This window comes from Haplochromis burtoni, unplaced genomic scaffold, assembly GCF_018398535.1.
Source record: "Haplochromis burtoni strain Fernald_Lab_line unplaced genomic scaffold, NCSU_Asbu1 Contig_4, whole genome shotgun sequence".
Classification (NCBI taxonomy): domain Eukaryota; kingdom Metazoa; phylum Chordata; class Actinopteri; order Cichliformes; family Cichlidae; genus Haplochromis; species Haplochromis burtoni.
Window position 1 is genome coordinate 3154739 of NW_024582365.1, and position 13550 is coordinate 3168288.

Consider the following 13550-nt stretch of genomic DNA (forward strand, 5'->3'; position numbering starts at 1 on the left):
GCTGTTTCCTTTCGCTTGGTTCTGTCAGACTTAACCCTCAAACGACTTCATTTAAACTTCAAGCAGTCTCAAAAGCCATCCGTGGAAACACTCCTCACCGCTTTGTACTTTTAAACCCTCCACCAGCAGCCTCTAACAGCCTTCACTCATTAGGCAAAAAGAGGAACAATGCCACCTACAGGTCAAAACGTTAAACTGCAACAATACTACCAAGTAGATCTTTAGAAGTTTGTCCATCGGCCTTCTTCTCGTTAAAGCTCCAAACAGAAAATTTGTGCAACTATAACCTTTAGAAATATCCGTGTAGACCATTCTTTCAAGGTTAATTTAACCCCAATAATAGAAAAACATCCCTTACTTCAATTTTGTGCAGTTAAATAAACAAAAAACACAAAAAGATTACAGCACAGATCAGGTGGAAAAAAAATCTAGATGCCAACTTTTATGTGAAGAAAAAAGGTTCTCAGTGATTAAATAAATTATCTAATCAATCACTGATCATTCTAACCAAGGGATAACCCTGCCTCCTTAAAATTCTTCATTCAGAGTATGACAGTTGATCATATTACATTGAAAACTATGGTTAATATTTTAAGGCAACTCTATTATCTTTTTCCTTATTTTTAGCCATAAACATTTGCTCTTACAGTGGTGCCATGTTCTTATTTGATATGACCGGAATTTAAAGTAATAAGGTCAGAGTACAAACAAGTCAAATCTTTAACTTTTACAACTTGAAAACAGACTAGGACTAATCCGTGAAGCTCTTTCCTGAACTGAGTGGTTTCTGTCATAGCTCAGGCCTGCTTATAGAACAGAATGACAGAGTTTGCATAAGACGTTAGTGAAGGTGGCCTCTGCCTGTGTAGCTACCCTTGGAAAAACTCTATTCTGATGGTTATCAAACTACGTCTTTATTGATACGAACTGAGGAAAACTCATCCTCAAGGTTACAGGGGAGCTCGTCACATGTCATTTTTATAGGTGAAACAGTTAACATCGAATACAATACCTGCAACAGTTTTTCCATTACCACATCAACAACATGGACAAAAGTATTAGGCAACACCTCTTTAATATTTGAATTCAAGTGTTTTCAGTCCCATTGCCATTGTGTATAAGATCAAGTGCCGAGCCACACAGTCTGACTTTACAATGACTTGTGAAAGATTTGGTCTAAAGAGCTCATTGAAATCTGTAATGGGATGCAACTGCTGTCACAAGTCACTTAGTGACATTTCATTTTCTTAATTCCACAATCTTCTGGCATAAACACTCTGTGCTGGGAGCATCGTGGCTGAGTACTGCCTGTATGTATAATGTGCACATGGCTCAGTAATTCTGTCCATGTAGTGTGCTTGTCCTCCAAACATCTTATCAGACACTTTCACAAAACATTTAGGTTCTTGTGAAATCCTTCAAGGGGACTTTTGGTCCTGGTGCCTCTTTTAGCTTGTTAGCTAGTTTTTGTGATACTTCCTTCCTTTTTAGTTTCTTTTCATCCTTATTAACCTCCTTACTGTCAGTCACATCATTTGATGACTCAGTATCCTGTAGCTGCATACACAGATTATGTGGAGTTTTTCTTTATAGGCTTGTTTTATGGGAAATGTGTACATTAAAAAAAAAAAAAGCACAAAGCCCTTAAAACACACCTTATTTTGGCTTGCGGGACACTAGCCCCTCCCACCTGCTGTAAACCTTCTGTATGTGGAGGACAGCCAATCACAACAATACTGTCTTAAAGGAGCGGCAGTTGAAATGTTTCAGAGCATGAGCTGAACCATCAAGGTGCGGTATAAGATCAATAAGGGCCTTTAGTAACATTAGTCATGCAAAGCTACTCAAAAGAAAGTAAACAGTCAAATATGCAGAAGAAGTTGCCTTATGTAAAGATTTATTAATTTATAATACAAGCTTTGATGTAGACCACATTGCATTTTAGTTTTTACATTTATTCATACTGAGCTAATCTTCATAGCAGTGACATTGATTGACAAAAACACAAACCAAAAGACACTCGATGGAAGGAATCAAAAGGTTTCCGACTGTTTCTGAAGAAACCACAGCCCATCAACACGCCCAGTGCACCACCTTCTTCTTTTTTTAAAGACCACTTGCCCCCCCACCCCCCAAATTAGTCCACATTATGCCACGCATTCACACACCCTCAGACACACTCGCACACAAACTCACCCACACAAAAATTCAACAAATACATATACACAAGATAAAAATTGATATATTTAAATTTCAATATTAATGATATTACTGAATTCCACAATAAAAGGCAAACGAGAAGAAACGACAGCATCCAAATGAAAAAAAGAAGCCAAAAAACTCCAAAAACTTCCCTTTTTTTCTCTCTCTCTAGTCATCCAACGAGAGAAACTCAGCCTCGTTTTCAGTGTCCTGTAGAGGAGGGCGTCAAACCGATACCCGCTCGCATCTTCTGTCTGCGTTTAACTGGCCCGCCGTGCCGGCTCCCATCACCAGGGAGCATCGACAGCCTAGTCATTAAAGTCTCCACCAGAGGAACGAAAACGACACCTGATGGCGCGCACATGATCCGCTGAAATCCTCTGACTGCATTTATTCAAGCCTCGCCAGGGAGTCTGTTCCCGTTTCCCGCGGACCCTCAGGTGTTTTTACTCTTCCAGATAAAAGTACTTCCTCGATTGGTCCATGAACAGACGCAGGTGACGGCCTACTGACCGTCAGTTACTGAGAGGCAGAAACAGTCTGTGAGGAGGATGGCACGTTTTCTACCACCTGGGTTCGGGAGGAGTTAAGGTCTGTTCATCTGACCAAAAACAAAAAGCCACAAAGGAGGAGGAGATGAAACACAGCAAACACTTTAGAATTAAACTGGTTAAGTGCAACGAGAGGGTTAACACCACTCAGTAAGACCTGGGGAAAACATCCAAGTGACTAGTATGGAAGGGTTAAAGCCCACACATCCTTTGTAGCACTTCTGTGTCCATGAAGAGAGGCGAGTTCCTGGGTTGTTGTTTGCTTTGTTTTGTTTTTTCACTACATGACAGCTCTTCAAAAATGTCTCCAGCAGTGAAGGGATCTGCGATGTTGTTCAATGTCATGATGTTCAAAGAAAAAGTAGTAACAACAGTAGAAGTTTGGGGGCAGAAAAGTGAACATTATTGGCACAAAAAAGCCTCCGATTGGACAGTTCAACCAAAGTGTGAGAGAGAGAGAGAGAGAGAGAGAGAAAGAAAGAGGGGGACCCCAAACGGACTTCCTGCATTTTATTCCAGATCCACAGCTGACGGGACGACAGGCAGGAAAGAGCGGAGAGGGAGTGTATTCTTGTTTGAATGTGTGTGTTTTATATATATATATATGTGTGTATGTGTGTGCATGTGTGTGGATGTGTGTGCGTAATTAAAGGAAGGGAAGGGGCTGTTTCTGTAGCTTTACAAGAGGAGGCAGCAGTTGCTCTCTGTTGTTTTTTCTCTGTTCCTTTGACCTACAAAGACAAGAGAGCAGAGACATGAGGTGAGACAAAAAACCCCACAAAAACATCCAGCTGACATGAGACAGACCTCACTGGGATCTGTTTCCTGTTAGAAGGGGGTTCTTCCTCCCGACAGCTGCAAAGAGTTTGTTCATGTGGGGGTCATCTGATCATTATTAAAAGCTTCTCAAAACTGTTTACGCATTCTTCAACAATCAAAACATACAAAAAGCTGCTGAAATGTGTGGGCCACTGCACTGTGCACAGTGTAAAAAATGTCCGTAGCTATAATCACAGTGACAATGTAGCATCAAGTGAATTAGACCTGAGTCACACAGGCCTAGAGACTGGTCAGCAACCATCTGATAACCACAGGTTTTGAGGGAAAAACGAGTATTCTCCATCCGGTTGCTGTTGGTTGAGTGCAATTGTTAGGAAAATGATTGCTGAACTCCCAGTCAAGCAGGTGTACAGACGAGTTACTGGCAACCACCTGTTGCTAAGGAAAACCGTGTGTTAGCCTCAGCTAGCCGAGTGTGGCTAAAGTTAGTCTTTTTAGCAGCACTCATCTTCTTTCTTTACACGCTGGCATCCACACGCCTGTCATGAGTTTGGCTGCTGGTAGTAACGGGATGGATTACATCCAGCATACGGCTGAGAACTTTTACATCAAAGTACTGAAGAAGCATGATGGTTTATGCATGACGGTATATTAGAGCCAGGGACAGTTTAACAATTTTTTTTTAATAGTTTGGCACCTCGAGAAAAAACTAAAACAAGGAGCAGATGAAAGTTCCTCACCATGAGAGTTGGGCTCTGGAAGAGTCTCCCTGGCAACCAAGTGCATGACAGTTGTTCGGCCCGGCGGCAGCTTTAGAGCTGAAAACACATAAAACACGTTAGGATTCATCCTTGTACTTTCCCATGTAATCAAATGGTGGCAGCAACAACAGCTGCATACAAATACTATGAATTATGACCTTGTCAGTATCTATATTTGTCTCGCCTAGGAATCACTTTATTTTCAGACATCGTAACCTTCAATTAACCAAGCTGGATCATGAATATTTACATGTGCCACTAGGATATCTTTAATTGTAAAAACTTTCCTTACACATATTAATAAGTCTACCTGGCATCAGGTTTGAAGCTGAAATGAGATGGTCACATAAAAAAAAACTGTTCTATATACTAAAAGTGCTGCTGTCGCTTTCACTTCTTCAGACTCTCTGCAATTTAGAAGTCGGTGAAGCTGCACCAGAAACCTCCTCTGTTTCCTCTGTTATACATATTTAATCAGACAGTCTCACCTCACTGATATTAAAATCTTTTACAAGAGACCTGAGAACAAGAAAACGTGCAAAACCAGCCATTTTTTTCTTGATTGCAGAACAGTGATAAGCACCAGATGTGACACTAGTGACGAATCGCAGTGCACTGTGATATACAGAGTTTAAAGCTCCTCAGTCACACAGGAGATGAGATCAAAGGTTGCCAACAGGTTGCATGGAAGACAGTGATTTCTCTGCAAACATTTGCAAACTATTTGACCACTAGTAAAACGGTTTAAAAATGCGATGCAAACCAGAGACAAAGATTACTCAGATGGAAAAGTTCAACAAAAGCTGGAGACTAAGAGCACTTTCCTTCAAACATTTACAGTTTAAATACCACTCAGAGTGCAGCTGGCGAGCGTTTGCAGTCAGCTGGTGTCTTCCATACAAACGACAGGCAACCATGGTGCAGTACTGTATATCTCTTTGCAACAGATTTTACCTAGCAACACCAAGCAACCTCCATCAACTGTTGATGCACTAGGTTGTATCTACACTAATTTTCCAACTGGAAGAGAAAGACAACCCTTTAAAAAAAATAAAAAATAAATAAATAAATCAAACTCTGCTTTTAAAGCCAAGCCCAAATGTGTTTCTAAGTCTCCACAAGAGTGATGAGGGTGACAGGCCTCAGGTAGAGGTGGAGAACACCACATACTTCAGAATTAAGGAGTAGCTTAAGCTTCTTCAGTGCAGCTTCCCATGTACAATGCTGTTGGGATTCTCAATCTCAAACCAAGGTCACATTCTAGAAGGTTTAATCTGACTTATAAACTCAGGACTTCTTTAAATGTTCCTAATGAGTGCTAAGACAATCAGCAGCCACACCTTCTTCAGCGGATAGCCTTTTAAATGTAGGCAATCTGCGGTCAGAGGTACATGATCACTACCATGATTCATACTGGCAAACAATTTGTTCTACACGTGAGCAAAAATACGTGCACTTCCTGTCACGGTTACAGAGTAAAAGGCAGATTTCCTGGTACTGTTTGATTAAAATTTCTGAACAGAAACGCAGAAAGAGGAACTGCAGCCACCATCAGAAGACTCCACAACAAATCACAAGAAGAAAGAAGTTGATGGGCTGTTGAAGGCAGCGACACAATATACAGATGTTACCGGACATCTGAATATTATGAATATTGGCGTTATATAAAAATGTAAGCTTTATATTTTTGTATCTTTTTACAGAGAGATCTTCTTTTATCTGACCGACTCGATTTCTTCTATTGCACATTAAACTGTGTGTTTTCTAAAGTATAAATTTATAAAGTAAAGCTTGAATTAAAGCCACGCTTAATGCAATATAATTACTTTATACAACTAAACCAACATTTTCTTCATGGATCTCAGAAACAGCTTCATAGACTGGCTTCTTAAAAAGAGTTTCTGACATGGCGATTTTCATTGTCTTATATTAGACATTCTTAAAACAAGAAAAAAAAAAGGTTTATTTAAAAACACAAACAAAAACAAAAAACCCATAAGTACTGAAATGAAAGAAAAAAAATCTTGACTCTAATCCTGTAATCTGTTGTGCTTTTTAAGCCATTTTATGTACAACAGCCAAGCAGTGACTATGTCAAGGACCTTTATTGTGAAAGGAACAGGAAGAAGCCCATTTCGTATGTGTGGACAAAGCTCACGTTTCCTGTATGGCGTTTTCGGACATGCATAAAACAAATCAGGTCATATTACCCCATTATTGTTGATAAGCAGTTTCAGTATTGGCATCACTCGCTCCACTGGAGCAAGCCTGCAAACCCAGCATCCAAATGACTGAGGCTGTGCTGGAGAGGAGGTTAAAGAACTGTTAACCATCATGGACCATCCTCTGCATCACTTACTGGAAGGCAGCGGAGCACTTTAAGATGCATTTCACAAGGACAGACACAGGAAATCTTCACTGCCTCATACCACAATACCTGCATTTATTTTATATGATTTCTTATTGAGCCATTTCACTCTGGGTTGTTTGGTTTTTTTTTTATTGAGCTATCACAGGTTGTGTTCAGTCTTTTAGCTAATGTAACAAGTTTACAAATTCTGGTATTAATAAAGTATAATTTGTTCATAAAATCTAAATGGTACCTACTGCTACCGCTGCATACTGCATGAATAAAAACTCATACCAGCAGATAATTCTCAGATGAGTCTCAGAAGATAAAGGCTGTTTTCAATTTCACTTCCCATTTATTTCTACACGAAACAGAGAGACACACATCCTTGCGTCGCATCGCTCTGATTAAAGGGAAATGTCCAGCCAGTGTGAGAGATCAGAAGCACTGAGACTGGTTCTCAATCAGGAAATACTGTCTGCTTCAGTTCATGTTTTGGGTACAGTGAAATAATCCAAACAGCAGCAAAGGAGGAAGGATGCTGCCTGGGAATCTGAGGACACTGGCAGAAGTTCATGACTGTAAATCGTTAGACTAAGAGCTTTGTGTACTGCTGCTAGATATGCCCGCATGCCGTTTTTGGCATTAGTAAGTTAACAACAGCGTTTACAGTAAGATAAAAGCATAAAGATGCCATTCTGTTTCTCTCTGATGCTTTCTCTGGCCAGCGATGGTCTTACCTCCCAGGGTGACGTTGCCATGAAGGAAGCGTCCCTGGAAAATGAGGCGGAGTATACTGGGACTGCTCACCTGCTCTTCCTCCCACCCTGCCAAGGAGGGAAAGAAGAGATGTATCACTTTCCCAACTGATCCAGCCAGCAGTATTTTATTGTCCTAGAAACACTAAACACAAGAGCCAAGATACAGATTGCTGAGCATATTTCTGAAGACTGTGATATATGCAAAGCCCACAGTTTACAATTTAAACCTTTAAATAAGTTCTGGATTCTGTTTCCAAATGAACTCAAACTGGCAGTTTCTTGTATTTTAATCAGCTGGCATGCACACTGGTACCCAGTACATCAATGAGCTAATACTAGCTAATGTACTGGCCTGGCTAGTTTATTGCCCTGGCTCCAATGTTAATTCCCCCATCCAACACCATAACACGAGGTGTGATCCAAAAATTAGGGTGATAAAAAAAAGTTCAAAAACCTCGCAATAATCTCCTTGGGCAGGTCCGGATGACTTTCAGCATGGCTGCCTGTCCTGACCACTTGTACTGCAGCCTTGTCCCCAACTCCAGTATCCACAATAAATCTCAGAATTATTATGAAGAGCTAAACTCTCCACTGAGGTCAATATCGCTGTCTTACCAGGCTGTAAACATGGGAGTCTATGGGGATTGACTCAAGTGGCTCTTGAGTTGAAACTGCAGTTTCTGGCAGTTCAGCGCAGCTTTCATTCATGAATGAATTCATGAAGTCTCGAGAGGCTTCAGCCGAGGAGTTTTCATTTGAAGAGTCTGCAGTTTCTAAGTCCAAAGGCTGCGTGTCACATGATGAGCAAACCCAGCAGCGTGCTTGCCATTTTTTGACACTCACATGGTTGTGCACAGCAAATCTGTCCCCCTGGATGAGGCAGTAAAAGCAGAGTTTACTGCCCACCTCACACTGTTACAAACTCACCTGTCTGCTTTGGACTTCGAAAGCTTGTCAGTTTGTTTAAATCAGCGAGTGTGAATACTTGCATATTTTTAAACAGAGATTATATCAGGTTTTGATTCCACATCTGTTAAATATTTGCAGAAACTGGCAAACTGTATGAGATTGAATCAGTCTGACTTTGAGGTTCAAAGTGTGAAATATATTAAAAGTGAAGAACAGGAGACTGAACCCTTTAAAACGTACCTGCAGGCCAGTTGTCAAATACGTGCTTGGCGATGTCCGTGGCCGAGTCATTTGGGGAGAAGGTGAAGTCCTGTGTTTTGCCACTGACCAGGATAAGGCGGAGGTGTACCTAAAGCAACAAACAAAAGCATTCAAATATGGGTCCATAGAAATGTCATGCCAGCCACACTTCCATTAAAATTCTTCTCAATTAGTCGTGGCGAAATCCCTTCACTTCCTCTAACCTCCTCAGACATGAGGTGACCTTCTGAAGGGTGCGAACAGACGGACATTCCAGTCTAATTAGATTTAGCCACACCAGATCTTCACCCTCTGACTGGGCGACTTCATTCATCGAGGGCTTACGGTGAAGTGAGCCTCTGTTGCTGGAGATAACACCAGATAAGGGTGGGGCAGAGGGGGGAGAACACTGGGCCTTTAGTTCCAGGGTGCTGCTGCTCCTCTCCGGGCTGTCGGCCTAATGCGATAACCCCAGGTGTCCCAGACAGCTCTGGGCCATGTTATTAAATTTACATGGCCAGTGCGTAGCCCCAAGGGGGACTCGTGCAAGTGTGTGTGGGAAGGTCTCTTAACAGAGGGGCTTCCTTCTTCTTCTTTTAAAAAAAATTTTTTAAAAAATCCTCTGGGCATCTACACAAAGATATCTGTTAAAAAACAAATAAAAGGGGAAACTTCATGGGCAACATGCCTTTAAGCAGTGTCCAACATTTTATGCCCACTGGAACCAGAAGATCAGACTATTAATAGGACACCAAAAAAAAGCTAATTTAATTACTTTAATTGGCGCCAACTTAAAATATAAGAGTATCACATAAATTATCGGTTGATTTAGATTTAAAATCTGTATCTGAAAATAAGTAGTAAGCTTGAAAATGAATGTAACAGAGTAAATGTCACAACTGAAGGTCATAACAATGTGTCATAAAATCTTTTTCACTAACAGTTACCTCAAGTTTTTTTTCCCTGCATATGCAATTAAAAAAAAGAAATTACCAGGACTTTGACCAAGTGTACTTGCTCCTCCATAAAAGCTGAAACTCGCTGGCTTTACAGTCAAAAATCACCCAGCAGTCAGGGGCTAGCTGCACCCTCACGCACAGAAACCTCTTTGCCATTTATTCATTGGTTTTGCAATTGAAAGAAATTGTTTAATGTAATAAATAATCAGTTAACAGCATTTTCTTGAGAATCGTCACAAGGCTGCGCTCATGAATGTAGATCCTGCACCTTTTCCTATCAACAAACTATCACGACCTAGACGGGGATAAGTGGTAGAAAATGGTTGGGTGTACTTTTATGGAAAATAGTAAAGCAAAACTAATGTTGAAGATTAAAGCAAGACAGTGTAGAGCTTCTATGAAGCAGACTGTGATCAGCAAGTGCTTTAACATGTGTGGCATCCCAGGTGATAAAGGTGTAAAACGTTTTAACCAAGAGAAAACTATGATTACTATGACTAGTGGAGTAACTCTGGTTTAATTGTCTACTACTTATATTTTAATAGAACACAGTTTCGCGACAATAAAAGGGCAATTCTATTCTATTTCATTCTATTCTTTACAGCCGTTTAACAACTACAAAAATTTCATTGTATCTGTACCCACAGTTAGGCTGTTTAAGGCATTTTTATAAAATATGGTTTCATTTTCCACCATAATGCTTCATTTCTGCTGACTGCTTCATTGCTGCTGCATGTGTCACCCTCCTCACACACTATTTTAAATTTAAAAAATAATTTTAAAAAAATGTGAATATTTTAGTCAAATTTTTCCACCAACATTAGACTACATGAAGGTAGGCTCGTGGTCAGGATTAAAAACATCACCCTTAACTGAATAATTATCTTGAGCCCATTTTGGACCTCTGTCGCTGGACCTCATTGAGCTCTCATCTCTGATCAAACATTCCACAAAAACATACAAAAAGAACAATACTAAATCTTTTTGCTGGGACATCTCTGCTCTAGATTCAGAGCTGACAGATGGGGGAACGTTCCTCCTACATTTGCCCTTCTTAAAAAAAGAAACATGAACTTTCTTTGGTTCACAAATCACAGAGGAGAGAACAAAGAGACTTAATCACGAGGTGTGACGTCAGGAAGGGACAACCCTACTCTCTGATCTGTTTACAAATACACCCTCCCACCTCCCTTTCCTCTCGGTGGTCCCCTGCTCACCCATCCCCCTATGAACTGAATAACCTCAATGTGGGATTGCATACCCATGTCATTATTAACAAGCTTTGTCCCCCTTCCCTCATCCTGAACAAAACAAAAACAAAGTCAAATCTGCCATGGCAACATCCTGCATCACAAAGTCATTGAGGTTCACCAATCGAAAGGAAGTCTTCCAAGTGGCTGTTATGATTACTTTTTAAGGGTTAAAGGTAATAGCAGAGGCTTATCTGTTCTTCATGCCGGTCAAGTTTCCTAAAAACATAGTCAGCCACGAGCTTCAGGATAGCTGCCAAGAGAGATGATCTATTAAATCCCACTCTGGCCTCCTGTGGGTTTTACCTCATGTTGGTGTCCTACATAAAACATCTGACAACATTTATTCTTTTTTAAAAACTAAACATGGGTTCCGTTAATATGGGGATGTCAAACTCATTTTACATCATGTGCAACATACATTCCACTTTGATGTGAAGTGGGCAAAAGTACTACCAAGTAACAGAAAAGGTTCTGGATTGTCCTGTAATTACAATTTTAGAATATCCTTGTGCTTTGGTGTAGTATAACTGGAGCAATAGGAAAAGCTGAAAACTTGTGAAAATAGAGTTAAAAATTCAAAAACTAACCATGCTTTCACATTTTCTAAGTGAGCCAGATTGGAGTCTTTGCTGGGCCAGTTCTGGCCTAAGGGCTTTATGTCTGGCACCCCTATTCTAATATCTGCAGTTTAACACTCTTCTTATTCAATAAAGCGTACGCTTCAGAAATATAAAATTAAATGACACAAATAACACTAAAATAACATAGAACAACACAAAAAGTTGAATCATTGTCCTTAAAAAGTCATGTTTTGCCTCACCAACAATCCAAAACCTGAAATATGCACACACGTGTGATCAATGCTGTACATTTTCATACTAGGAACTCAGTATGGAGACAGCAATTGTAAAAATGTGGGCCAGTAATAACATTTGAATTAAAAAACAAAAAATTGGCAATCCCATATGCAAATATTTTATTTCAAGAGAAATAGCATTTAGCATTGCCCTTAATATGACAAGCTCCAGATATCTATGTTTTATGTTTTGGTGAGCAGTTGATAACAGAAAGAAACAGCTGTTTCATATCTTTTGGGTTTAGAAGTGGCTACCTTTGTTTCTAAAGCTTAGGTGACATGGTGCTACTTCTTTGTTCTTTGTTAATCCTATTTGAACCGGGCACATTTATTTAATTATTGTGTCATAAATAAAACAAACTGATCTAAAACTACAGCCAAACATCAGCCTGTCTGACTGATAAATGTCGCCTCTTTTGACTTTTTATTTCTTCTAATTTCTGATACTGTCGCTGCTCTTATTTACAGCAGAACTTTTAATTACATAAAAATTACAGACAAACTGCAGTTTAATACCCCAAAATGCAAATAACTGTCATCTTTTTCTTGGTAATAATGGTACTAATAAGTAAACAAAGCCAACAAAAACTTGTATTATTGTATCCATTCCTGTGGTTGGGTTGGATTAGGTGGGGGCAGGATGTAATAAGAGGGTGCAATCAATTGGCATCTAAACCTTGAAAGGAAAGTAGGCCAACGTTTTAACTCAGATTAGACAGATGGTGTTCACAGGAACAGCAGTCACTATCCAGCTAAGTGTTTGTGCACGTTGGCTAATCCACAAACAACCCCCACCCCCATACAAACACCTACACCAGTCACAGAGATAATCAAACGTATTAATGTTAAATGATGTTTTGAGTACTCAGAGAGCATCGCCTCAGTTGTGTGTTTTGAAATGTGACAGAGCCTCACTCACCATATCAAGATCCCTCTGAGTGGTCATGGCTCAGCGAGGAGGAAGGCCGTGGACGGGGAGCAGAGAGGACAGGATCGGTGTGCTTCAGCAGCTGGAGACGGGGCCAGAGCCCTGATACAAACACCAACACTGTCAGGTTGACTTCCACAAAAACAGCAAAACAAAACAAAAAAAAAACCTGACACCATAAGATTGCACCGCTCACAAACTGTTACCCACCGAGCTCGAAGGAGGCTAACGCTGCAGCTAACATGACAACACTATCGGTCGAAACTGCACATGATCGATTAGTTGCCTGGACCGCAACAGCACCGAGCAACTTGTGTTTTACCACACCGTGATTTAACTAACCCAAATTAGTAGTCTTGGCGTGTTAAACTAGGACGAGCTTTAAAGATTAATCCCACAGTTAGCCTTACGTTACGCTAGGGGGCTACATCCCATTCAGGCATCACGGCTCATAAATTTACTGGAAGCTGAAGCGGTGCATTAGGTGGGAGTGTGTCTCGCCCGGAGACACCGATCACCTCAGAGTTTCACCCAGATAAGGTGTATAAACAAAGCCCTGCAAGCTAAACAAGCTACCGCTGTTAACGTTAGCATTAGCTGTTATGTTAGCCCGATCTTCCTGTCGATGGCTACCTGCAGGCTAACAGCCTAAGGACGGTTTCCGTGCTGCGGGCCTCACCTGCATCTGATGAATACGATGAAATTTTGCATTCAGTTGAGTCAACCAGTCAGCGGGAAACGTTTTCCATGGGGAAATGATCGAGCGTAGATGGATGGCGTTATGGTTGACTCTGGGTATCAGAGGCTAATGGACGGGAAGACACCGGAAGTCAGCTGGTAGTAAACACAGAGAAGAACTACAAAGGCTTCTGGGAGTCCGAGTCCAAGTATGAGAAAAATATAATAGAAATGAGAAATAGTTTATTATTATTATTATTATTATTATTATTATTATTATTATTATTATTATTATTATTATTATTATTATTATTATTATTAT

General features: G+C 40.4%; 1 protein-coding gene across 1 annotated transcript; it reads right to left on the reverse strand.

The window, feature by feature from the left end:
- Window positions 1-1880: 1880 nt before the first annotated feature.
- ubl3b (ubiquitin-like 3b) lies at window positions 1881-13391 on the reverse strand. Its single transcript, XM_005913293.3, has 6 exons — window positions 13230-13391; window positions 12542-12652; window positions 8555-8663; window positions 7385-7471; window positions 4274-4351; window positions 1881-3484 (listed from the first exon to the last, which is right to left on the reverse strand). Exons 2-6 carry the CDS (start codon window positions 12566-12568, stop codon window positions 3432-3434), a joined length of 354 nt encoding a protein of 117 aa, XP_005913355.1. The 5' UTR covers window positions 12569-12652; window positions 13230-13391; the 3' UTR covers window positions 1881-3431.
- Window positions 13392-13550: the final 159 nt, after the last annotated feature.

What these genes read in the sequence shown, in the direction of transcription:
- ubl3b (XM_005913293.3), bottom strand. Translation starts at nt 12,568, where the DNA reads ATGACCACTCAGAGGGATCTTGATATG. An exon ending in CTCAGAGGGATCTTGATATG is followed by an intron (nt 8,664 to 12,541) that starts GTGAGTGAGGCT and finishes TTGTTGCTTTAG; the next exon opens with GTACACCTCCGCCTTATCCT. An exon ending in TGGCAACGTCACCCTGGGAG is followed by an intron (nt 4,352 to 7,384) that starts GTAAGACCATCG and finishes ATGTGTTTTCAG; the next exon opens with CTCTAAAGCTGCCGCCGGGC.